The 25,832-nt window shown below is 42.1% G+C and overlaps 1 protein-coding gene across 2 annotated transcripts in view; it reads left to right on the forward strand.

The window, feature by feature from the left end:
- LOC104987872 overlaps positions 1-22,723 on the forward strand; it is a 147,701-nt gene extending 124,978 nt beyond the window's left edge. For both annotated transcript variants that reach the window (XM_010838962.1, XM_010838963.1), the window contains 3 exons: positions 1,993-2,170; positions 3,927-4,058; positions 22,053-22,723. In XM_010838962.1, the coding sequence (XP_010837264.1) occupies positions 1,993-2,170; positions 3,927-4,058; positions 22,053-22,081 (339 nt within the window). In that variant the 3' untranslated portion in view covers positions 22,082-22,723. The remainder of the gene's footprint in view (positions 1-1,992; positions 2,171-3,926; positions 4,059-22,052) is intronic.
- Positions 22,724-25,832: the final 3,109 nt, after the last annotated feature.

The following is a 25,832-nucleotide window of genomic DNA, read 5'->3' on the forward strand; positions in this document are numbered from 1 at the left end:
AGATGACGAAGAAGGGTATGAGTGAAGCCTGGTGGACTGGGGGAAGGGCAAGACATATTCCTATTCATCAAAACCTTTCTGTCTTGGAGATAAGGACGCCCTGGGAGGACACCTCTCCCACATGAGGGTCTTATTACTGGCTTTGGGGAAGGTCAGAAAATCCTTCCTTCACCCCAACTTGAAACATTAAGTAGACCAAGGTGCCGCATTGTGGGTGAAAGTGAAAGCGTTTGTTGCTCGGTCATGTCCAACTCTCTCTGACCCCATGGAGTATAGCCCGTCTATGGAATTCTCCAGGCAAGAATACTGGAGTGGATTGGCATTTCCTCCTTCAGGGATTCCTCCCAACCCAGGGACTGAACCTAGGTCTCCTGCATTGCAGGCAGACTCTTTACTGTCTTAGCCACCATGCTGCTGCTGCTGCTGCATCACTTTAGTCGTGTCCAACTCTGTGTGACCCCACAGACGGCAGCCAACCAGGCTTCCCGTCCTTGGGATTCTCCAGGCAAGAACACTGGAGTGGGTTGCCATTTCCTTCTCCAATGCATGAAAGTGAAAAGTGAAAGTGAAGTCGCTCAGTGCCTATCACTTGGAATGGTGAATTTTAGAGGGAATAATCCCAGTTTTCATTATCAAAAAGAGAGGGAAAGACATTGCATGAAGAAATTATGAGATTAGAAACGATCAAAACGGATAACTATTTTTAGAGCTAACAAACGTTTATTGAGTTTCTTCCTTATTCTCCAGAGTTTAGTGACTTTTCTCTCCCCAAACTGGAGGAATTCATCTCTATTTTGTTGTTCTTACATATTGTGTTTTTATTTGTATATGTCTTTGTGTCCTCTAATTGGCCATACAAATCAAAGCCAGAGTTTTATTGTATCCAAAACAAGAACAGACTATAGAGGTTGCTTAATTCATATTTGCATTATGGGAAAGAACAGACAACAGACATTTGTTCTTACCTAAAAGAAACTCACTTTGCAGGGCAGAGACCTGAATGCAGTTATCTTTTACAAATAATAGATGCTATTGGAAATTTCAGTCCAGTCTCACAAAACCTATTTTTCAGAACTCCTAAATCTTATAAGAAAACTTTTTTTTTTAAGAAAACTTTTTAAAGCAACAAAAAGTGAAATGTTTTCTAATCTTAGATTTTTAAATGCCATAAAAAGAGGTGATTTTGATGATCTGAAGGGTGTGTAGATTACTCCTTTGGCATCTGGTTCTTGAATGTTTTGCTCTACAACCCTTGAGTCATTTATGTGAACTCTACTGGTGAAAATTGGTTTATGTTTATTTTTGCGTTATTTAAAAATTTATTTTATTTATGTATTTATTTTTAGCTGTGCTGGGTCTTCATTACTGCACGTGGGCTTTCTCTAGTTGCGGCAAGCAGGGGCTACCCTTCATTGTGGTGTGCTGGCTTCTCATTTCAGTGGCTTCTCTTGTTGCAGAGTGTGGGCTCTAGAGCATGAGGTCAGTAGTTGTGGCACGCAGGCTTAGCTGCTCAGGGGCTTGTGGGGTCCCCCAGGACCAGGGATGGAACCTGTGTCTCCTGGATTGGAAGGCAGATTCTTTACCACTGGACCGCCAGGGAAGCCCCTGGTTTCTGTTTAAATGTAAATAGACTTGTAAGAATTGCCCTCTTTTCCAACACCACTTTAGAGTGTTTCCAAAGCACTCATGTGTCAGCTTTCCATCCTCACTTACAGGGGCAGGCAGCTCTGGAGGTAATGAGCACACACTGCCCTCTACTCATGTGAAAGCCCTCTGAGATGCAGAGTCCTGTGTCCACTCGCTCAGCCAATCACTGGCCTCTGTTTCCGGATCTTATGGAGCAGGGTGAAGCACATAGTGGGCTTTGTGCAAACAGCTTCTAAATTTGTCAAGAGGACTTGCAGCAAAATTATATTCTTGTGAAATGACTGGTTTTAAGTTCTATCCTTCAGTGTTGCTCATATTTATGAAATAATGTTCTCTTGATTATAGGGTATAGGAGACAGTGACTGTCATTTTAAAATTAAGAAGAACTTGAGAAATGCATGTATAAGCCTGGAATCGGTGAAGAGCCCAGGGTTGTTTGTTGGACTTCGGTCAGATGGACAGGCAAAGCCAGTTGTTTATACTGAGAACGGGAGTGTTTTCTTCTATCCACAAGTCATCAAATGTACGTTTACCCTGAAATGTTTCCATTTTGATTTGTTTTGTCATGGTGTGTGTACAATGACTGATAATTTCACTGTATTTACATTTTTGTTATTCTAGAAGCAGTGAAAAAGGCATAATAAAAACACATCTCAAATTCTCAGATGTTTAATGTTAGGTATAAAGTTTTTTGCTACATTGAGCTCTTTTGTAGTTGTTTAAATTGGGTGTGTGTATGTGTGTATGGGTGTATGTGTATGCATGCTTGTATTTTGTTATTTACGGATATCTCGTATACAGAGCGGAGAAGGCAGTGGCACCCCACTCCAGTACTCTTGCTTGGAAAATCCCATGGACGGAGGAGCCTGGTGGGCTGCAGTCCACGGGGTCGCTAACAGTCGGACACGACTTCACTTTCACTTTTCACTTTCATGCATTGGAGAAGGAAATGGCAACCCACTCCAGTGTTCTTGCCTGGAGAATCCCAGGGACAGGGGAGCCTGGTGGGCTGCGGTCTATGGGGTCGCAGAGTCGGACACGACTAATGTGACTTAGCAGTAGCAGCATATACAGAGAGGGGATGGAGCTGTTAGAAACATTCTCAGCTTCATTGTGATTAATTTTTAATGTTCACAGTGTAAAAGGAGATAAAAAGATCAGCACTAATGGGATTTGAATTAAAATAGGATTTGGGATAAAAATTCTAAGAATGGGATAGAAGTGTGAATATTTTGAAACTGGTTTCCCTCATATTTAAGTTCAGGTTTTCTAGCAAAGTGAAGTAAGGTTTTAAGAGCTTTGTTTAAACAACTGAAGCTTAGAACATATTTGCCTAAGCAAAGGTTAATTGGGGAAACTCTAATGTGTTCTTAAATTATCTCAAAATTCACTTTGTGATATAATTTTTACCCTGTTTAGTCCCATGGATTTTGGCTTAATCAAAATCTAGATGATTTTCTTTGTCCGTCTGTCTCTTACTTAACTTCTCTTTTCTTAACAAGGTCTACCTATACGTTATATGGAGATAGATATAAAATTCTCATCATTTTTAAAATGTATATCCTATCAGATGAGTGATACATAAATATAATATGTATCTTGGGGGTAGTATATATAATATCTGTATTTTTATCTATTGTTGTTGTTGATCAGTCACTCAGTTGTGTCTTTGACTATATGGACCTTTGCTGGCAAAGTGATGTCTCTGCTTTTTAATACACTGTCTATGTTTGCCATAACAAGCAGCAAGCATCTTTTAATTTCATAGCTAGGTTGGGGATATCTATTTCTGAACAAGATGACAAAACAACTTGCTTCTAAATAAAAGGCAGAAAACTAGCTAATGTTTTCTTCATTTGTAGGTGTGTGTATATATATATATATATATACTTTTTTGATTCTTAAATTTCCATTAAATTCACATAAAGCATTTTTGAACAACGTTTAGTCAGGTTTACCTTTTGATGTAGGCAATGTACCCATTTAGAAGCTATAAGAAAAACATCTTGAATAAGTCATTCAATTCATATTATGGCATTAAACTATTGCTTAGATTTAAAAGGAATGCACAGATTTAATAGGGATACCACTCATGTGCAGCCCACTGCTATAAAAAAATCATTTTTCTGGTTACTATGTAGTGCAGAGTAAAGAGCTCTGACGGCATCGAAGTGGAAACAATAGCAAAGCTTAAACTTGCATAGATGAGCAGATGGTGGGTTTTCTGAGAAGAAACAAGTGGTTTGAGAGGATAAAACTTTTCCAAATCTTAATTTCAGTTGGCAGAGAAAACCCAAGTGGTATGTCTGTAACACCCAGCCAAGAAGAGGAGAAGATCCTTGAGTCAAGAAACCAGCAAGAAATGCCGTCAGAACCAGAGGCCAGAGGAGCCCCATCTCCTTCAACTGCACGTAAGAAACAGCTGTTCTCTCTTCTCTTGGTTTCTTTGTCTGCACTGCTTTTTCTGTGTCTACCTCAGGAAGAGCCCCACATTATTTTTATACTATAGGTCACATTATACCACGTGAACTTGCTTTTCGCCTGTTATCTTGCTTTTTCATGCTTCGGTTTTATATTGCAGAGAATTATGTATATTTTAAAATGTTTCTTTCTTTCTCTTGAATTCAGTGTTCACTCCAGAACAATACTTGAAAGGAAAGTGGTATTAAATGATGTTACCTACAAAATATTTTATGAATTTTTTTTAATGAATAACAGCAAATTCTCACCAAAGACCAAGCAATGACAAAAATAACTTCCCCCACTTTCCTGATACAGAAATTAAGGCACGAATAAAGTACTCTAGGCCTCAGAAGTTTGGAGTTTTAGTTTCTGTCTCTCAGTGTGTTTAATTATTTTCCTCGCTCTTAAATGTATTATGTTCTGTGTGACTGACAAGCAAGATGAATGATATCTGACAAATTCTGTGTATCAGAATGTAGTCATCTTTGGGCAAAATGAAATGATGACCACTGTCTGTGAACCATTTTTATTAAATCCATCTTGAGAGACAGGTATAATATCTTTAAAAAAGCTGCTTTCCGAAAATGAGTTATTGCATGTGCTCTCTGTTCTTTAGAAAGTGACAGAACATAGATGTTTCTTGCTGAAAACCCCATGGTCAACCAGAGGGGAGGGGAGTTAGCCTTTCGGTTTTCATTGCATTGGACCAGGCCCAGTTTTGTATTTCATGTCATGTTGTGAATTCTTGGAGCCATGTGACAAATCACACTGCATGAAAAACATATATTTAGTTCCATTTTTTTCACAGATGGGGAATTTAATCTTGTGTCAGGAAGTAAGGGCCCCTAAATCTGGAATGGCCACATTAAGTAAAATTTTCCTTGGTTGAAAATAGCGTGCTTAAAAAAAAACAGAAAGAAAAGAAAATAGCATGCTAGTTGAAATTTCTAGGAATAGTTTTTTTTTTTTGTGAGTAGCAAAATACTTAAGAGAAAAATCTTCTACATATTTTATGCAAATTTGTTCTGGCAGAAACATTTAAAAATGTTACCATTGTTAATTTTTTTAAGGTGTACAACTTATTGTTTTGATACATTTATGTACTGCAATACTACTCCCATTGTAACATTAGCTAACACCTCTATCATTATATGTTTATTTCTTTGTGATGAGAGTAATTAGGATCTAGTCTCTCAATAAATTTGATGTTTATCATACAATCTTGTTGTCTGTAATCACTACAAGGTGCATGAGTTCTCTAGGTCTTATTTGCAAGTTTGTACCTTAAATATCTCTCCTAATTCTCCCCCTACTCCTGTCCTTGGTAACCACCATTTTACTTTCTATTTTCATGAGCTGAGCTCTTTTAAGATTCCATGTAACAGTGATATCATATTTGTCTCTTTCTGACTTGTCTTACTCAGCACAGGGTCTTCAGGGTCCATCTGTGTTGCTGCAATGGCAGCATTTCCTTTTTTCTCATGGCTGAATAGTAATTTCTATGTATTATTATTATTTGTGTGTTATATACATTTCCATTCTCCACACATCTGTTTGGGGGCACTTAGGTTGTTTCCACATCTTGGTTATTATGAATAAGGCTGCAATAAACATGTGAATACACATATATCTTTGATACCATTTTCATTTTCTTTGGGTAAATAACCAGAAGTAGAATTACTGGATTGTATGGCAGTTTTGTTTTTAACTTCTTGAGAAACCTCCATACTGTTTTCGGTAGTAGCTGTACCAATTTACATTCCCCCAAACAGTGCACAACTGTTCTCTTTTCTCTATATCCTCACCAGCACTTGTTATTTCTAGTCTTTTTGATAATAGCCATTCTAACAGGTGTGAGGTAATACCTCATTGCGGTTTTATTTTGTAGTTCCCTGCTGATGAGTGATGTTGAACATCTTTTCATGTACCTGTTGACCATTTGGATGTATTCTTAGGAAAATGTCTCTTTAGTTCTTGTCCTTTTAAAAATTGAATTCTTTGGTTTTTGCTATTGAGTTATTTTTTAAATAATTTGGATGTTAATCCCTTATCAATGCTACTGTTAAGTTTTTAAGGATTGAAAATAAGTTTTACAGTGAGGCAGAGCAGGCCAAGTTATTTTCAAAAGTGATAAAATTAGGCTTCATGATAAGTATAGACCTTTAAAAATCATTCTTTCATTTAATAAATCATCAAATATGTGTTGTGTGCCAACTAAACAGATGTAAGGTCATACAGTGATAGTCAAAACATCTGACTTCTTGAAACAAAACATCTGACCTTTTATCTAGTGAGTCAGATAAGCATGGAGCAGTTACTCAAAAACATGGGGTTAAAATGGATAAATAAGATGAAGACAATATCTAGGGCATGCCAGACACAGAATTAAGATTAAATCATTAATTCATTGTACAAAGAGTTACAAGTTCTTTATTGTGGTTGATGGTAATGCAGTAGAAATGGAGAGTGAGCTAAAATGGATAGAGAAGACTGAGTGTTATTTTTCCTGTGAAGGAGGGCATGAAAACCCACTCCAGTATTCTTACCTGGGAAATCCCATGGAGAGAGCAACCTGGTGGCCTACAGTCCATGGGGTCGCCAAAAGTTGGACACGACTGAGTGAGTGAGCATGATGAGTGTAATGTATGAAGCCATTCTAAATGCTGACATGGCACAAGTTTTGGATTTAGACATTGAATCCTGGAAATCCAGATGATAAAGCTCTCCTACTACACATGCCATCTACAAAGTGCCCACTTGTTTAAACTTTGTCTTCTCTGGTTGCACTGGAAATGATTTTTTAAGTATCTATGGCTTAGCTGGGAAAAAAATCTCTTCCTCCATGAGTATTACCTGAAAGACTCCCATTCATTTCTGAGTAATTAGATCATGACTCTCTCTAGGGGTCTTCTTTCTACTTCCATCAGACAGTAGTTAAAAGTTGTTTGATAGGGATTGCATTGAATCTATAAATTGCTTTGGGTAGTATACTCATTTTCACTATATTGATTCTTCTAATCCATGAATATGGTATATTTCTCCATCTATTAGTGTCCTCTTTGATTTCTTTCACCAGTGTTTTATAGTTTTCTATATATAGGTCTTTAGTTTCTTTAGGTAGATATATCAAGCTACCAACGGTATCCTTCACAGAGCTAGAACAAATAATTTCATAATTTGTATGGAAATACAAAAAAACCTCAAATAGTCAAAGCAATCTTGAGAAAGAAGAATGGAACTGGAGGAATCAACCTGCCTGACTTCAGGCACTACTACAAAGCCACAGTCATCAAGACAGTAGGGTACTGGCACAAAGACAGAAATATAGATCAATGGAACAAAATAGAAAGCCCAGAGATAAATCCACGCACCTATGGACACCATATCTTTGACAAAGGAGGCAAGAATATACAATGGATTAAAGACAATCTCTTTAACAAGTGGTGCTGGGAAAACTGGTCAACCACTTGTAAAAGAATGAAACTAGAACACTTTCTAACACCATACACAAAAATAAACTCAAAATGTTAAAGATCTAAACGTAAGACCAGAAACTATAAAACTCCTAGAGGAGAACATAGGCAAAACACTCTCTGACATATATCACAGCAGGATCCTCTATGACCCACCTCCCAGAATATTGAAAATAAAAGCAAAAATAAAGAAATGGGACCTAATTAAACTTAAAAGCTTCTGCACAACAAAGGAAACTCTAAGCAAGGTGAAAAGACAGCCTTCAGAATGGGAGAAAATAATAGCAAATGAAGCAGCTGACAAACAACTAATCTCAAAAATATACAAGCAACTCCTGCAGCTCAATTCCAGAAAAATAAATGACCCAATCAAAAAATGGGCCAAAGAGCTAAACAGACATTTCTCCAAAGAAGACATATAGATGGCTAACAAACACATGAAAAGATGCTCAACATCACTCATTATCAGAGAAATGCAAATCAAAACCACTATGAGGTACCATTTCACGCCAGTCAGAATGGCTGTGATCCAAAAGTCTACAAGCAATAAATGCTGGAGAGGGTGTGGAGAAAAGGGAACCCTCTTACACTGTTGGTGGGAATGCAAACTAGTACAGCCACTATGGAGAACAGTGTGGAGACTCCTTAAAAAACTGGAAATAGAACTGCCTTTTGACCCAGCAATCCCACTGCTGGGCATACACACTAAGGAAACCAGAAGGGAAAGAGACACATGTACCCCGATGTCCATCGCAGCACTGTTTATAATAGCCAGGACATGGAAGCAACCTAGATATCCATCAACAGATTAATGGATAAGAAAGCTGTGGTACGTATACACAATGGAGTATTACTCAGCTATTAAAAAGAATACATTTGAATCAGTTCTAATGAGGTGGATGAAAATGGAACCTATTATACAGAGTGAAGTAAGCCAGAAAGAAAAACACCAATACAGTGTATTAACGCATATATATGGAATTTAGAAAGATGGTAACGATAACCCTGTATACGAGACAGCAAAAGAGACACTGATGTATAGAACAGTCTTTTGGACTCTGTGGGAGAGGTAGAGGGTGGGATGATTTGGGAGAATGGCATTGAAACATATGTAATATCATATATGAAACGAGTCGCCAGTCCAGGTTTGATGCATGATACTAGATGCTTGGGGCTGGTGCCCTGGGACAACCCAGAGGGATGGTACGGGGAGGGAGGAGGGAGGAGGGTTCAGGATGGGGAACACGTGTATACCTGTGGCAGATTCATGTTGATATATGGCAAAACCAATACAATATTGTAAAGTTAAAAAAAAAAGTTGTTTGGCACAAGAAATATCTTCCTCCTAGTTTTGCAATTTAGCTGTCATGCTAGATAGATTTGGGTCACATTAGCCACTGATATTAAAATCATGTTAGTTGAAAAATACTTCAGAAAACTTATTTCATACTTTCAAAGACATCAGAAACAACTAACGGCTGAGATTAAGAATGAGATTATGTTTGTCAGTGAGCATCCAGGATGGGGCCAGATTTTCATAGTTTGGGAAATTAGGTATTACAGGTAAAATAAGACTATCCTCTGTATTTTAAATGCTCATCTATTAAAAAAGAAAAATAGAGCTACTTTTATCTACATGGAAGGAAGACAGAGATTTAGAACTTATAATACCACACATATACAATAAATGATACTTTTGTAGTGGTAAACAGAGGCGCAGTGCTATTAAATTTGCAGCTTTTTCCTTCAGGGCTAAGTTGAATTTTTGTGTTCATTTTATTAGGGTAAGTAGAGTTCAAGGAAGAAGTACTGTTTTTAAAAGGATATTTTTCATTATGGAAAATTTCAAACATGTAAAAGTAGAGGGGATCAAGTAATGAATACTCATATATGCACTATTCAGTTTCAAATAATGCCAATATCTGCCTAACTTTGTTTGTTTAGGACTATAGATTTTATTCAGAAACACCTTGAAGGAGCCTGCCAGCTAATCCAGAGACCCCATCAAATGTTCTTCCAGCTTAGAATATTTTAAACTTCTAGTCGACAAAAGCGAGTGCTTTTATATTTCTCAAATGGATAAATTTATGGTCTGAGACTAATGGACTTTGGTTCATTTCCAAAAGATCAGGGCATTAGATTGAATTCATATTTAATTGATAACAGCAGAAACTTTGATACATTGTTCTGTATTATAGATTATACCATATTAAGTCATCAGTTTTTGTAATATGAGTGCACTCTGACAATATGTTATGTTTGTGCAAATACTTCATGTTTGTGAAAATGTGAGAGCAGGAAGAAGAGGATTTGAAGATTTGCAACTCGTTTGCAGATTAAGTCAAACAAACAAGCTCAACATAGACACACAGAAGCACATGTACATAATTGTGTGTTCATACCCCCAAATCTGAAACCAAGTAACCATAATGTCTTGACCCTGCTCCAAGGTTTGTTCATCTGTTTACTGTTCTCTGCTCACTGGCCTTCCCACCCAAATCTCTCCCTGCTCCATATGGCTCACCCCTTTCAGACTGATGTTTTTAGTGTGCCGACCATCTTGCCCCCAGACTTTAGCAAAAGGTGCCTGCACAGTGCTGTGCCCACTCCTTCTCCACCTACCCAGTGCCCTCCACCATCTCACTGTCTCCGTCTCCCTTCATCTCACGTGACACCTCTGTGACGTCATGGTCAACACATCACCACATGTGGTCCTTCCATTGTGCCCGCTGCTTCAAGCCTTGCGTGTTTGGTTGAGCTATTCCCTTCACCGGGAAAGATCGTCCCTTCTTCTTTCTGCAAAATTCTAACTCCTCCTTGTAAACCCAGCATGCGGTTCCCTCTGTGACACCTCCCTGCCTCCCCTCCATAGTCAAACACTCCCTCCTTTCTGCTACTTTGCCACTTCATAGTTTTTCTTTTGTTTTCCATTAGTGTGTCTGCTTGTTTGAAATTAAATACCTCTATATCTGCCCTTCTCAATAGTCAGTGTGTATCTCCAAGGTCAGATTCTTATTATTTTTCAGATTTTTCTTCTCCTCTGTTAATACTTAGAGAGCCATGAACCTAACACTGTGCCCAGAAAAATAGTAGGAACTACATAACATTTTCTTGAATTGAGTAAAGACAATCCTTTTCAATGGCTAAAGTGAAAGTGAAGTTGCTCAGTCATGTCCGACTCTTTGCGACCTCATGGACTGTAGCTTACCAGGCTCCTCTGACAATGGGGTTTTTCAGGGAAGAGTTCTGGAGTGGTTTGCAATTTCCTTCTACAGGGGATCTTCCCATCCCAGGGATCGAACCCAGGTCTCCCGCATTGTAGGCTGACACTTTACCGTCTGAGCCACCAGGGAAGATCTTAGGTACTGAGTAAATGATTAGCCTCTTAAAGCATCTTCTACTGACCTAGATCATGGGTTGTTCTTGGGCTCACATACATGCTGTGGGGTTTTCCTCACTAGAGATCTGATTGCACTGCTGTCTCAGGTCTGAAGAAGTTCCAAGTGGGTTTCTGAGGTTCTGGATGGTTTGAGAAGAACAGTCCTTTTCTCATCTCCAGCATTTGGGTGTTGAAGGTCAGGTTGTAAATTATGTTTGACTGACTGGTGATCTTTCCTGGGTCAGTAGCCTTTGACAGTCCATCCAGTGGACTGCATAGGGTGCATGCTTGCCTGCCTGAGTTTCAAGTTTAGTTCTTGGTTGCTGCCTGTGGACTCCAGGTCGATGCTTTAAACTCTGAGTTCCAGTCTGTCCACCCATTTAATCGGGCTCAGTGCCTTTTAGGATGGTGTTAGGGGTGAGCAAGGTGATGTGATGATGCAGGTTCAGTGTTTAGGACAGTGCTTGGCACAGAGTGAAAGGCCTTGTGTCTGGGGAACTGTGTATAGAGGAGCACCCAGTGCCTTTCTGGTGTGTTCAAGCTCCAGGGCTTCAGAGTGTGACATACATGGTTTCCTTATTGCATGATCTGGGCATGTTAGTTAACCTCTGCCTCTTTTTCTTATCTTAAAACAGACATCATAATTTGATTTAGTTTATGGGGTGAGAAATAAATATGAAGCACTCAACACAGAACCTACTGTATAGTAGGAGCTAATAAATGGTGATTATTATTATAATTGAAGGGAAAAAAATGCCTACTGTTATAATGACAGAGATTACCCAGGATGGTAAAGAAGAAGCAACTTTTAAAAATGAATGCCTAACTAGTCAATCCTAAAGGAAATCAATCTTGAGTATTCATTGGAAGGACTGATGCTGAAGCCAAAGCTCTAATACTTTGGCCACCTGATGTGAAGAGCTGACTCATTGGAAAAGACCCTGATGCTGGGAAAGATTGAGGGCAGGAGGAGAAGGGAGCGACAGAGGATGAGATGGTTAGATAGCATCACTGACTGGATGGACAAGAGTTTGAGCAAACTCCAGGAGATAGTGAAGGACAGGGAAGCCAGGCATGCTACAGTCCATGGGGTTGCAGAGTTGGACACAACTGAGTGACTGAACAACAGCAACCGTGCAGACAGCTGTTAGGACGACCTGTGCCACAAGGACCTACAGCAATGCTGGATCTGCCCTTTACACCAAGCAGCTGAACCGTAGTTAATAGGCAACCGTAGTTAATAGTCGGTTCTGGGAATGTCCCAGAAGTAAGTAAATTCCTGACCCTCCCTCAGATGATCTTCAGGTGGTTGTTCTCAGCAGGAACATGAGAGGAAGTGACAAGTAGGAACGTTTCTCTGTTCCTTTTTAGCACCTACTTCAAGTCCTGCGTCTCTGGAAACCTCAGTGAGATTCTGACATGAAAAAGTGGTTCTGTTTAGGGATGAAGGTTCCAAGATGCTTATCCACAGCAAACACAGGAATGTGCTTCACATGGTTTACAGAAGAAGCCGCAGGAGAGGGTGTACAGGAGAGAGAGAATGAGGGGCGGGGGTGCAGAAGAGGGATTGGTCCCTTGTGCCTCAAGGAAAGTCAGCGTTCACGGAAAGTAAACGTGCTATCAGGCCACCAACCTGACCACCTAACAGTCTGCTCCCGGGGCAGGAATGTAAGAAGAGCCACAGGTTGGAGGCCTTCGTGTCAAGGTTTGCGTATTTGTTACCCTGGACATGACTCCAGTGGATAAAATAAAACTCCAGGAGAGAAAGAAGCATAACCACAAATACGTTTTTAATGGATCAAAAAGTAATTTGCTTGTCTTGCTCTCCTCATTACCCCCTTCTGATGCTAACTGCAGCAGCCTTATCTCTGAGGCAGTGCCCAGCTGCTGGGCCACCCTCGGACTATTGTCATTGCCCGCAGGGTCTCGTGCTGGACTCCGGAGCTCCCTGTGGGGTCTTCTCTATCTCCGCCCCAGATCCATACATTTCTCATGGAAGCAGTGTTGCTGGGGAAACTGCAGAAGGTGCTGTTACTCTGTGAGGCCGGTGACAAGTCTCAGTGCTGGTTCTGCAAAAAGGTGGTGTCAGGGAGCTGGGGTGGCATCCTCATGCACCTTCCCCGGCGAAAGGTAGCTGCCCTGCAGACCTGGGGGTTGGGCGTGGCCACTCTGGGCTGCTGGTGCTCATGGTGGGCACGGGTGCTGGGGTGCACACAGCAGAGGTGCTCGGAGTGCACATCAGAGGGCAAAGGGAAGAAATCCCATGCTTCTTGATGCTTCCTCGTGGAAAAGAATATACAGCAAGGCTGAACCAGGGCAGAGAGAAAGCTCACCAGCTGTTGGTTCCTTTCATGAGTTAAGTGGGAAGAGGCATGGCTGAAACACAAAACCCAGCGACGGGGAGGACACAGACACCTCCTGCGGGAATGTGCATCTTCTCAGTTGAACACCCACATCCTTATGGCTGTATTTTATTTCTATACCTGAACACTTCATTTTTCTGCCTTTTGTGCATAAATATAGAGTGTGTTCTCAGTCACTCAGTCGTGTCTGACTCTTTGTGACCCCATGGACTGTAGCCCGCCAGGCTCCTCTGTCCATGGGATTTCCCAGGCAAGAATACTGGAGTGGCTTGCCATTTCCTTCTCCAGGGGATCTTCCTGACCCAGGGATCGAACCCACATCTTCTGCATCACAGGCGGATTCTTTACCACTGAGCCACCTGGGAAGCCCATAGATAGAGTATACGGCACTGAATTTCTACTGTTCACACATAAGAGTTGGCTGCTTGAGGTTTGGAGCAAGCAAAATTTGCATCTGCATCAGGTAAACATTCAACTGATTATGAATTGAAGTAAATATTCTTCTTTACTATAGTGATAGGTGACTCAGTGGTAAAGACTCCACCTGCCAATGCTGGAGATGCAGGAGACACAAGTTCGACCCCTGAGTTGGGAAGATCCCTGGAGGAGGAAATGACAACCCACTGTAGTATTCTTGCCTGGAGAGTCTCATGGACAGAGGACCCTGGCCAGACTACAGTCCATAGATTTGCAAAGAGTTGGACATTACTGAGTACACACACGTGGTAGGTAGAGTTTTCTTCACTATTTGTATTAGTTTCCAGTGAATGCTGTAACGAATTATAGACTTGGTATTTTGCAGACTTGGTGGCTTGAAGCAGCAGAACTGTATTCTCTCATAGGTCTGGAGGCTGTAAGTCTGAAATGCAGGTCATCAGAGCCCTGACATCTCAGGGTTGCTCTTTCTCGTCTCTTCTAGTGTCTTGGCTGGTCAGATGCTGCTCAAAGCCTGTGGTGCCCCCAGGTTTGAGTAGCTCCAGTCTCTGCCTCTGTCATCACAGGCTGTTTCCTGTTTATCTCTGTGTCTCTGTGTCGCTCCTTCTCTTCTGATGAGGACCCTAGAGCAGAGGGCTGGCTGGCCTTGCTCCAGTCTGACCTCATCTTAATCAGTTACATCTGCCAAGTGCCTCTTTCCATGCGATGTGGTCACATCCTGAGGTTCTATGTGGACGTGAACTTGGGAGGCACCTTTAGTTCATATACTATTTGAGTGGAGTACTATCCACTGCAAATTTATTAGCATTAAATTTGGGATCTCTAGACTTTTCTGTTTGTCATCAAACTTGTAGTGTTTTTGGACATGTGCCTGTGCATGTGTGTAGACTTTTAATAATGAAATAATTTTTAAAAAACCAGCAGTTACTTCTTAATAGAAATGATGTCTTTTATGAATATTTGCATGAACCCACTTTACCGCGGAGGGTCTAGGTCCGCAGACAGTTAGCAGCAGCAAAGTTTTTCAGCCTCCAATCGAGGAAGCTCTCAGTGTCGGCTTCCATTCCTCCCGGCGGGTTTGGGAAGTGGCCTTGACAAGAGCTCGTGCAAGCAGGTTATTGGAAATAAAGGTCTACCCTGGGTGATTCTAAATAGGAAGGGATTTATGGATGCAGAAACTGAAAAGTTAAATACAAATAAATGACATTTTAAAACAACTACCTAACTGGACTTGTCAGGGCAGAGCAGCACAACTAGCTCTGTCCTCATAAAACCAAATCATGGGGCGGTGGAGGGAGGAGACTCCAAGGCATTTTACCTTAAGGACTGAGGACAGGCAGCCCCAGCGGACTTTCCAGGCTGAGGCTGCAGCCAACGCTTGTAAGTGTTCCAGCCTCATTTCTAGCAGGAGGCCTTTTTTTTTTTTTGAGAACGGTTGAGATCATTTCCTTTGTGTAAAAGTGGAAGGGAAGCAGACTCCGGAAGGTGTCCACTCTGGACAGCACAGTGTCAGCAGGTCCTGGGTGCTGTCCGCAGCTGGAATGCCAGCACTGCTCCAGCCTAGGCTGCCGGTTTCCTGACGCTCAAGGCCATCTTGCTGACTGTGCGATAGGGGGTCTGCTGTTCCATGAAGGTAGCTCACCTCCCTGCAGGCCCATGAGCCTAGCGTGTGGACAGAGCGGAAAGGAAGGCCCCACCCCACCTTCAGGACCGTCTGTAGTCAACTCCCTGTCCTGCAGCGGGAGCTGCTGGGGCCACAGATTGGGGCGGCTGACAGGTCAGGAGGCTGCAGACTCGGCTTCTCTCTGCTCCCTGGCCGCCCCATGCCCTTCTCAGCTCCGAAGCACTGCCTGGAGCCTCTCGGGCTCTCACCAGTGTCTTTACTGTGAGCTAAGAAGAGGGCTGTCCCCTCTGCCTGGAACCTGCCCTCCAGCCTGCGGCTGGGCTCAGTAAACCTTTACCAAAGGACATGACACTAACCCGCTACTTCTGGGTCACGTTTCTGTGTTTACATCTAGCCTACCTCTTCCAGCTCTCAGAAGACTTTTCTCAAGTTCAGATCCATTGTTTTTCTGTTTTTCTCTTCAGCATCCTCCATGTTTCCGGAAATAGAATAAGTTAGAATTGTGTGTGTGTTCACCTGAGCCTAAGGGCATGTGCTCATCAAGACACCCTAAGTATTGTGGGAAATCACATGAAAGAAGGGGCTGGAGATTAGAGCACAGGACCTAAAAGGTTTAACTATGTCTTGACTTTCCTGGTAGCTTAGTGGTAGAGGGTCTGCCTGCAGTGCAGGAGAGGCAGAAGACACAGGGTTCAATCCCTGGGTCAGGAATATCCCCTGGAGAAGGAAATAGCAATCCATTCCAGTATACTTGCCTGGGAAATCCCACGGGCAGAGAAGCCTGGTGGGCAACAGTCCATGGGATTGCGAGGAGAGTCAGATATGCCTGAGTGTGCACATGAACACACACACACACACACACACACACTGCTTATTGAAATACCCTTCGACACCCAGGGTGAAGTGCTGCCCATGCCACAAAGCTTTCTCCCCTTGTCCAATCAGAGGGGAGCTCGTCTCTGGAAAGTTCTCCAGCCTTTACTCAGACTTCCACATGGTGCTGACACCTGCCAGTGGCCACCATCCTTGTGAACCGTTTGCCTCACATGCTAGATGATAACCATCCTAAGAGCGGGGTCACACGCATTTGTTTTTATTCTTCAACATGGATTCTTATACCAAGTAGGGACTCAGCCAGTTGTAAAAGTGGAAGGAAGGAAGGAGTAGCAGGAAGAGAGGGAGGAACTAATGGAAAGCACAGTGGAATCCCAGGTTGGAAGAAACCTCACAGGTCACCTAATGAGTCCTCAGATGTGTCATTAAAAATTGTTTATGTATTCTTTGCTTTCAAACTAGTTCAGCCCATGTTGTTGTTGTTCAGTCACTCAGCCAGTGTCCAACTCTACAACCTCATGGAATGCAGAACCCCAGGTTTCTCTGTGCTTCACTACCTCCCAGAGTTTGCTCAGATTCATGTCCATTGAGTTGGTGATGGCATTCAGCCATCTCATGCTCTTTGGCCCCCTTCTCCTCCTGCCCTCAATCTTACCCAGCATCAGGGTCTTTTCCAATGAGTTGGCTCTTTGCATCAGGTGACCAAAGTATTGGAGCTTCAACTTCAGCATCAGTCTTTCCAATGAGTATTCAGGATTGATTTCCTTTAGGATTGACTGGTTTGATTTCCTTGCAGAAGGGACTCTCAAGAGTCTTCTCCAGCACCACAGTTCAAAAGCATCAATTCTTCAGTGCTCAGCCCATGTACAAATGATTTCATTTTCCCTTTCTGGAAAAGAGGGGGGGAATAATGAATAACATGGATAAGAAAGGAGGTTAAAATTTTGATAAGGTACAGAAATATAAAATACTATTTTGTAGGGGAGAGAAAATAATAAAAATTATCATGAGACAGTGAGCAATCATTTAACTCTACTGATTTTTTTTTTTCCCCCAAACGAGGCCACTGTTAATCATATCTTGCTATTCTGAGCATGTATTTGTGCTGCTGCTGGCTCCCGGGCTCTCTTTGTCAGTTTGAGCCGGTTCTTGGTACGAAAGTGACAAGTGGCGATGGTGGAAACTGACAGAATGAGGCACAGGCAGAAGTTCTGCTCATCTCTCGGATTGGCGTGGAGACAGCCTTCTTACAAGCTTTTATGTTCCTTCTGCCATTTCCCGTGTGAATGAGTGGTTGCCATATCCAAAATGTATCTCAGACACTATCTAATCTCTACCACTTTCTCACGCTCCCGCCCTACCCAAAACAGCCCACGTGTCTTAGGGCACACAGATTTCCATGGCTTGTTGACTTGAATCATAAAAGGCGAGAAAAATTTTGTTTGTGTCTCCTAGTTGTCCCAGTGAAAGGGAGTTCCCTGGTGATGGGAGCAGTGTTGAAGTGAGCTTCTGCTGTGGCTGCGTAATGGGTATGGTGTGCTTGGGCAAGCAAGCGCCTGCTGTTTGCTTTTAGTTCCACGCCTTTGACATCACGGTGCTCCCCTCCAGGCTCACTGCTCCAATACTCCCGTCTGTTCACTGACTTCGGGGGGATGTTCGAGTCCTGATGTGAAACGTGGTTCTCGGTTCTCAACAACTGGCCTTGGCTAATTGCTCAGCTCCTTCTGCAGGAGTTGGTGGGGTAGAAACTGAAGGATGGGCTAGAAAGGTGCCCAGGCAGGAAGATAGAAGCACATGCAGAAGGGAACACTCATGTCCTGCAAACAGTTCTCATCTAGTGACTAAAATCTGTCCTGTCCTGTTCACTAGAAATGATACATGAGGAAAGAGCTGATGGCTCTTTGTAAAAATACAACTATCTTTTTAAAAAATTCATAGAAATGATAGCCACTGAAGGGAATTAAGAGTTAACACTTTTGGGCTTCCTTGGTGGCTCAGTGATGAAGAATCTGCCTGCCAATGGAGGCATGGGTTCCCCACATGCCACGGAGCATCTAAGTCTGGGCGCCGCAACTACTGAGCCTGTGGTCTGGAGCCCGCGAGCTAGAACTATTGAAGCCCATGCATCCGAGACTCCATGCTCCACAACAAAATAAGCCACCGCAGTGAGAAGCTTGTGCACTGCAATTAGAGAGTAGCCCCTGCTTGCCACAACTAGAGAAAAGCCAGCAATGAAGACCCAGAACAGCCAAAAATAAACTCTAAAAAAAAAAAAAATCACTAAAAAAAAAACGAATAGTTTTGGTGATTTCAAGCCTTTAAGAATCTAAACCTGGAGCTGGCTAAGGGAGTTATTTTTAGTAGGCATCTAATGCTCAGAGGTCTCTGTGGCTTTCAGAGTCAGAGTTTGTTTTCCATCCAAGTACTAACCAGGCCCAACTCTGCTTAGCTTCAGAGCTTGTTTTAGTCCAGCAGTTTCTGAAGAAAAAAAAAAATCACAGTAGAGACTTCCCATAAGTGGACTACACAAGACTAGAGTATGATTTTTTAAAATATTAATTGGTCAGTCAGTAAACTCAGGTTTGGTTGCAAGGATGAGAAATTCATTAAAGCTCATTTTAGAAATGGCAATTTTGAAGGTACCTCTCATGGAACCCAGCTTCAGGAAATAAAGCTGGACTTGGTAAGCTGGAAAGCCAGCAGACAGCCAGTCATGCTCTCTGGATTGTCAAGGTGTCACTTCACTGAAAGCCTGCTGTCTTGTCTCTGGATGAGCTGCTTCTGGAATGTTCTTCTCACCCATCTCTTTGGGTTGCAGTCACCTTGGGTTCCGGAACACCAATCAGCCTTAACAGTATGGGCACTGTGATGCCTCCTGGGGTGGCATTCTCAGATCACCGTTTCTGTAACTGAGGTCAAAATATTTAGAGAGAACACCTGATAAACTAATCTGTCCTCCAATTGGCTAGGATGAGAGGCAGGTCATTTGGTATAAACCTTGCTCTCCAAGGGTTGTTTCTTCTGAAAAGAGGGGCCTGGGTGGGAGAGGGCCATCGCCTGAATTACATTGGCTCCATCACCAGCTATGTACAAGGTACTGTATTTGGCAATGAGAGAGTATAATAGTGTAATATACTTTAATAGCATATATATAGTATAAGTATATATATTTATAATATAATGTATAATATATATAATATATATGTAATATGTATATATGTAAAAAATAATATATATAATGTATAATATAATATATACAGTGCATACTTATATAGGGCTTCTCAGGTGGCGCTAGTGGTAAAGATCCCACCTGCCAATGCTGGAGACACAAGAGATGGTGGGTTTGATTCCTGGGTTGGGGAGATCCCCTGGAGGAGGGCATGGCAACCCATTCCAGTATTCTTGCCTGGAGAATTCCATGGGCAGAGGAGCCTGGCGGGCTACAGTCCTTGGGGTCACAAAGAGTTGGACACCACTGAAGTTACTGAGCGAGTGAGTGAGCTTATATAGTGTATATAATATATACTCTAGTATATATTATAGTATAGCATATATAGTATAAGAATATAACAGCAACTCATATTTGCTGACCATTTATCACATGTTGGCACACATCAGATGATATACTTGAATATGTGTGTTTAATCCTGCATCCTTAATGGTGTAGGTATGATCATTATCTATAATTTACAAATGGGGAAACTGAGGCTTAGAGGTCAAGAATGTGGTTCACATGTCAGTGTGGGAGCCAGGCGGTCTGACTCCAGGTGGAATTCCAATGCACATGAAGCTGGCCTGGTCCTGGCCTATGAAGGAAGCTGTGGAGACAGTCATTTGGCTGCAAAGATGGATTCTCTCTGATGCCACGTGTGCATGCTCGGTCATGTCCAACACTTTGCAACCCCCTAGACTGTAGCCCCCACCCCGCCCCAGGCTCCTTTGTCCATGGGATTCTCCAAGCAAGAATACTGGATGGATACCTAAGCCAAAACAAGAAAGATAGGATAACTAAAGCCTCAATAAATGCATAAAGTAAATGATATGTTGTTAGACTCTAGAGGAGGAAGAGAAAGAATACCGTGAGCTGAGGGTCAGAAGAAAAGCGGCCTCTCCCCACCTTTGAAGGTGCAGAGAGGAGCGGTGCTGACAGCTGGGCAGCAGGTGTGTGTCCACAGGTCCCCTTCAGCCCCACCTGTTAGCATCCTCCAGTGATTTCAAGGCCAATGTGGTCAAGTCAGTCCCACAGCTTGGCCTCTGAATTCCTAAGCATTCTCAGATTGAAGGACTCCCTGACCCCAACTTAGTGACCCCTGGACAGAGCACCCCGCCATCCACCCTGCCGTGTGTTTCCCAGCAGTGCCTTGTGCCCCAGCCCTGTGGCATCTGCTCTGTATGTCTCGGCCACTACCACTCTCTCTCTCCGTGGTGCCGTCCCAACCTCTTGCTGCCCATCAGGCGTCTGCTCACTGACCAACTGTCAGCCCAGTCAGCACTTCTTTGCTGAAAGGTTTTTGTTCTTCATTCTTTGTACTTGCCAGTTCTGGCCACTCAGAGTCAGTCAGTCTCCCCTCCGGCTCCGGTAACACCTGTAAGCATCTCTCGCATCACCTGTGACTTTGCACAGTTACGTCTTTGCACATTGGTTTCTTCTTTGACACTGAGAACTCCTTCAGCTCAGGTGCCCCATCTCTCCTGTCCTTCTTGTATCTGCAGCACTCAGCAAGGAGCCTGGCACACAGAAGACTCTTTCTGAGTGTCTACTGCCTGGGAGGATGGATGGAAGAAGCGTGGCATAACTGTAACAGTGGTTCTTATGGGATAATAGTAATGTTTATGTACCGCTTAGTAAGACATCAGTGTGTCCGCCTCCCCACACCTTGAGGCAGGTGATCTCGTCAAGGAAACTGAGCTCACAAGGCCAGAAAGTGGTGGAACTGGGTCTCTGAGCCTAGCCTTCTTCTGCACAAGCTGTTTCTAACTCGGAGGCTGGGCTGGTTTAGAGGGATGTGGCCAGGACCAGCTCCTACTCCCCACAGGCACATTTCCCAAGGGGGGATATTAGCCCTGAATTTTAAGGTAATGTGATTCTTTTTGGAGACGCTGAGGGAAAGCTACTAAAGGAAGCTATGTGAAAGCAAGACAGAGGCCCACCCTCAGGATGTACTGAAATGGTGGCACCTACCTTTCTGTGCCAGATACCCTTGGACCACAGGGCAGCCACCCTCTGGCCCCGCCAGGCATCAGGCTCAGGGTTTTTGGCTGCTTTTGGCCCAGTCACAGCCCATCCTGAGCAGTGACCCTGGTGGGCGGTGGGCAGGACTGAGCCGCAGGTCTGCTGCTGCTACTGCTAAGTCGCTTCAGTCGTGTCTGACTCTGTGCGACCCCAGAGACGGCAGCCCACCAGGCTCCCCTGTCCCTGGGATTCTCCAGGCAAGAACACTGGAATGGGTTGCCATTTCCTTCTCCAATGCATGAAAGTGAAACGTGAAAGTGAAGTCGCTCAGTCGTGTCCGACTCTTAGCGACCCCATGGACTGCAGCTTACCAGGCTCCTCTGTCCATGGGATTTTCCAGGCAAGAGTACTGGAGTGGGCTGCCATTGTCTTCTCTGGAGCCGCAGGTCTAGCGGTGCTTTATTCTTCAAGCCACAGTGATGGTGTCATTTCCCACAGGTATGAGTAAATGGTAGATTGAACTGTGCTTGACTTTATAAAAAGCTCTTTCTATAGTTACCTTTTAACTTTCAACATCAATGCAGAATCAAACTCATTGTAAACATAGAGAAAAAATAATAATTTTATCTCCTTTCTGCTCTCTCTTTTTTCTTTCCCTCAGATGGCTTCCATTTATGTCTCAGGGCATAATCCATGCAGAGATTGACTTGGTCTTCAAGGTGAGGATCAATGACAGCTGCAGTAGAAGAAAGTACAAGCTGACTTTGGTACAACGGACATCAAGGACACTCCCAGGTGTCCCCAGAGCATTCCCTTCCACAGCTTATGTTTCACATCAAATTATACACAGAAGAGTGTGTAAGGTGTGTCTGGGCAATGCACAGGCACTCCTGTGAGTTAACAGTCAACCCAAGGATTTGCTTCCATTTAAGAGTTAAAGTCACACTTTTTTTTCCTATCACTTATAATGTCATTAAACAGATCTATTATTAACTGCACTTCACTTTTATTTTTGCAGAAATACAAATAAATCATCAACCTGAAATACAAGAAGCAAATGGCAAATGCTGTTGCCACTTTTTGTCTATTTAATCATCTGGAAATAATTTATTTCTGTTCCAAGATTACCTACCTCAAACAATTTTTAGTATATTCTGAGTTTAAACTATTGACTAAAAAACACTTAAAATGATTGTAGAAACAGGTATTAAGTCATGGTCTGATTTATAAACTAACAAAAGCCACATTAGCCACAGATGCTTTTTCCCTTCAATAATTTAAATATATGGGAAAATAATGATTTTTCAAAGGGTTAATTTCTATTAATTATACTCTTTTTTTTACCACTAACTTTGCATACTGATTTCTCAGTTTTATTTTTAAGTCTTTTGAGTTTAGCTTTTTCTATTAGATCTTCTTCAAATCAACCTGTGATTGTTATTAACATGTTTACATTTTAAAGGTGATCCAAGTGGGGTCGGTAAATACATATTCCTTAATATGCATGTCAAGTCATCAAACCTCTATGTTTTCAAAAGTGTTTGTACTGTGTATGATAATTTGAAACTAGGCAGGGTTTAATGCTGACATTGTTGTATTCATGAAATCCTATATTGACCAGGATGGCCACTGAGATGAAGACATGACATTCAAGCTGATAATTATCTTTATTAATATTAGAAACTTCATTTTGGCTTATATTTTACTTTTTGTTTTTTAGTTATTTACAGAGGAAAGGCTTTATGTGTATTAATATAAACAGAATTTTACTAATGTACTGAAATCTTTTAGTAATTTTAAGGAGTCTTAAAAGGTTTGTGTCTTACAATAAACCTTTAAGCAATAAAGCTTGGAATGACATTCTAAGTGAAAAATTATCCATTAATTCCAGAACTTGGCAAGGCATATAAGAATAATAAAAGCTAATAGTTTTAAGCTGAAGACCTCAATTAAGGATGAAAATGTTGGAATTCTTTTGTTAATAATATTAGCCATGTAACCAATATTGTTTTTATTGTTCAGTTGCTAAATCATGTCTGACTCTTTGCGACCCCGTGGACTGCAGCATGCCAGACTCCTCTGTCCTCCACCATCTCCTGGAGTGAGCTCAAACTCATGTCCATTGAATTGGTGATGCAATCTAACCATCTCATCCTCTGCTGCCTGCTTTTCCTCTTGCCCTCAGTCTTTCCCAACATCAGTATCTTTTCCAATGCACTGACTCCTCCCATCAGGTGTCCAAAGTATCAATATAAGTGATACCAAATATAGTGAAGTTACATTATATAGTAATGGTGGTTACCTAGGAGTTTGGTAGATAGAGTTTATCAGTGTAATTTTGATTAAAATAAACTATTGTAAGATTTTTTTTGGTTATTATTTCAGTGGTTTCCATTTATTCTTCTGGCCTCATTAAAATGTCTTTGTTTTTTTATAACACAAATGTGGATTAATAACAGACCTTAGTTTGTGAGACACCTTAATTATTTGTGAATGATCTTCTTTTATTTTATTTCATTTTTAAATTCTGAAGAATATTAAAGAATTTGATCTTTAATATGCCTTGGGTTACCAAAAGTGGGGTCCCTGCTCCATTTCAATATAATTCTTAGAAATTCATTAATAGACTTAGAGTTATATGAATAAGCTAATTTATGGTATGAAAAGACCTTGAGAAGTTAAGTAGCCTAATCTGACGAGGCAGGGCTACGTTGTGGTTAAGTGTTGAGGAGCAAACTCAACAATGAGTCTTGGATTTTGAAAGCATATGAGGCACATTTATGTAATTCATGCCTTTTTATGCTGCTGCAGTAGGAAGAAAGTAGACGAAGAAGCTATTTCAGTGTGATAGTAGCAGGAAAGTAAAACGAGGGATCAGCTAAGTTAAGCTCGTTTTGGGGTGATTAATAATAAATATGATGATGTACCATCACTAACTCTGTGCCACATTTAGTAAACTCCCACAATTACCTAAAGACATGTCTCCCAAGCCTAGACAGCTTATAAATGCAAATATTTATAATTCTATAGGTGAAATCATTGCCATGGCAAAATTGCGTTTCTGAGTTAGATTGGACTAGGTCATGAGATCAGAGAAGGCAATGGCAACCCACTCCAGTACTCTTGCCTGGAAAATCCCATGGACAGAGGAGCCTGGTAAGCTGCAGTCCATGGGGTCGCTAAGAGTCGGATATGACTGAACGACTTCACTTTCACTTTTCACTTTCCTGCATTGGAGAAGGAAATGGCAACCCACTCCACTGTTCTTGCCTGGAGAATCCCAGGGATGGGGAGCCTGGTGGGCTGCCGTCTCTGGGGTCGCACAGAGTCGGACACGACTGAAGCGACTTAGCAGCAGCAGCAGGTCCTGAGATAATATCTTTAATGTACTTTGCTGGATTGACTTTTCTAACTTGTCATGCCTTCTGGGTACCTCTTATAGCTAACCACTATACTTAAACCCTCTTGTTAATGCCAATAAATTTATATCTATTCTGCAATAATAAATACATTTGGTGGTGATGGTCTAGTCACTAAATTGTGTCTGACTCTTTGTGAACCCATGAACTGTAGCCTGCTAGGCTCCTCTATCCAGGGGATTCTCCAGGCAAGAATACTGGAGTGGGTTGCCATTCCCTCTTCCAGGGAATCTTCCCAACCCAGGGATCAAACCTGTGTCTCCTGCATTGCAGGCAGTGTCTTTACCAACTAAACCACCAGGGAAGCTCATCAGTTCAGTTCATTCAGTCGCCCAGTCATGTCTGACTCTTTGTGACCCCATGAATTGCAGCATGCCAGGCCTCCCTGTCCATCACAAACTCCCAGAGTTCACTCAAACTCATGTCCATTGAGTCAGTGATGCCATCCAGCCATCTCATCCTCTGTCATCCCCTTCTCCTCCTGCCCCCAATCCCTCCTAGCATCAGGGTCTTTTCCAATGAGGTGGCCAAAGTATTGGAGTTTCAGCTTCAGCATCAGTCCTTCCAATGAACACCCAGGATTGATCTCCTTTAGGATGGACTGGTTGGATCTCCTTGCAGTCCGAGGGACTCTCAAGAGTGTTCTCCAACACCACAGTTCAAAAGCATCAATTCTTCGGTGCTCAGCTTTCTTCACAGTCCAACTCTCATATCCATACATGACCACTGGAAAAACCATAGCCTTGACTAGACGGACCTTTGTTGGCAAAGTAATGTCTCTGCTTTTTAATATGTTATCTAGGTTGGTCATAACTTTCCTTCCAAGGAGTAAGCGTCAAGATTGCCGGGAGAAATATCAATAACCTCAAATATGCAGATGACACGACCCTTATGGCAGAAAGTGAAGAGGAACTAAAAAGTGATGAAAGTGAAAGAGGAGAGTGAAAAAGTTGGCTTAAAGCTCAACATTTAGAAAACGAAGATCATGGCATCTGGTCCCATCACTTTATGGCAAATAGATG

Source organism: Bison bison, unplaced genomic scaffold (genome assembly GCF_000754665.1).
Source record: "Bison bison bison isolate TAMUID 2011002044 unplaced genomic scaffold, Bison_UMD1.0 scf7180017864108, whole genome shotgun sequence".
NCBI classification, from domain to species: domain Eukaryota; kingdom Metazoa; phylum Chordata; class Mammalia; order Artiodactyla; family Bovidae; genus Bison; species Bison bison.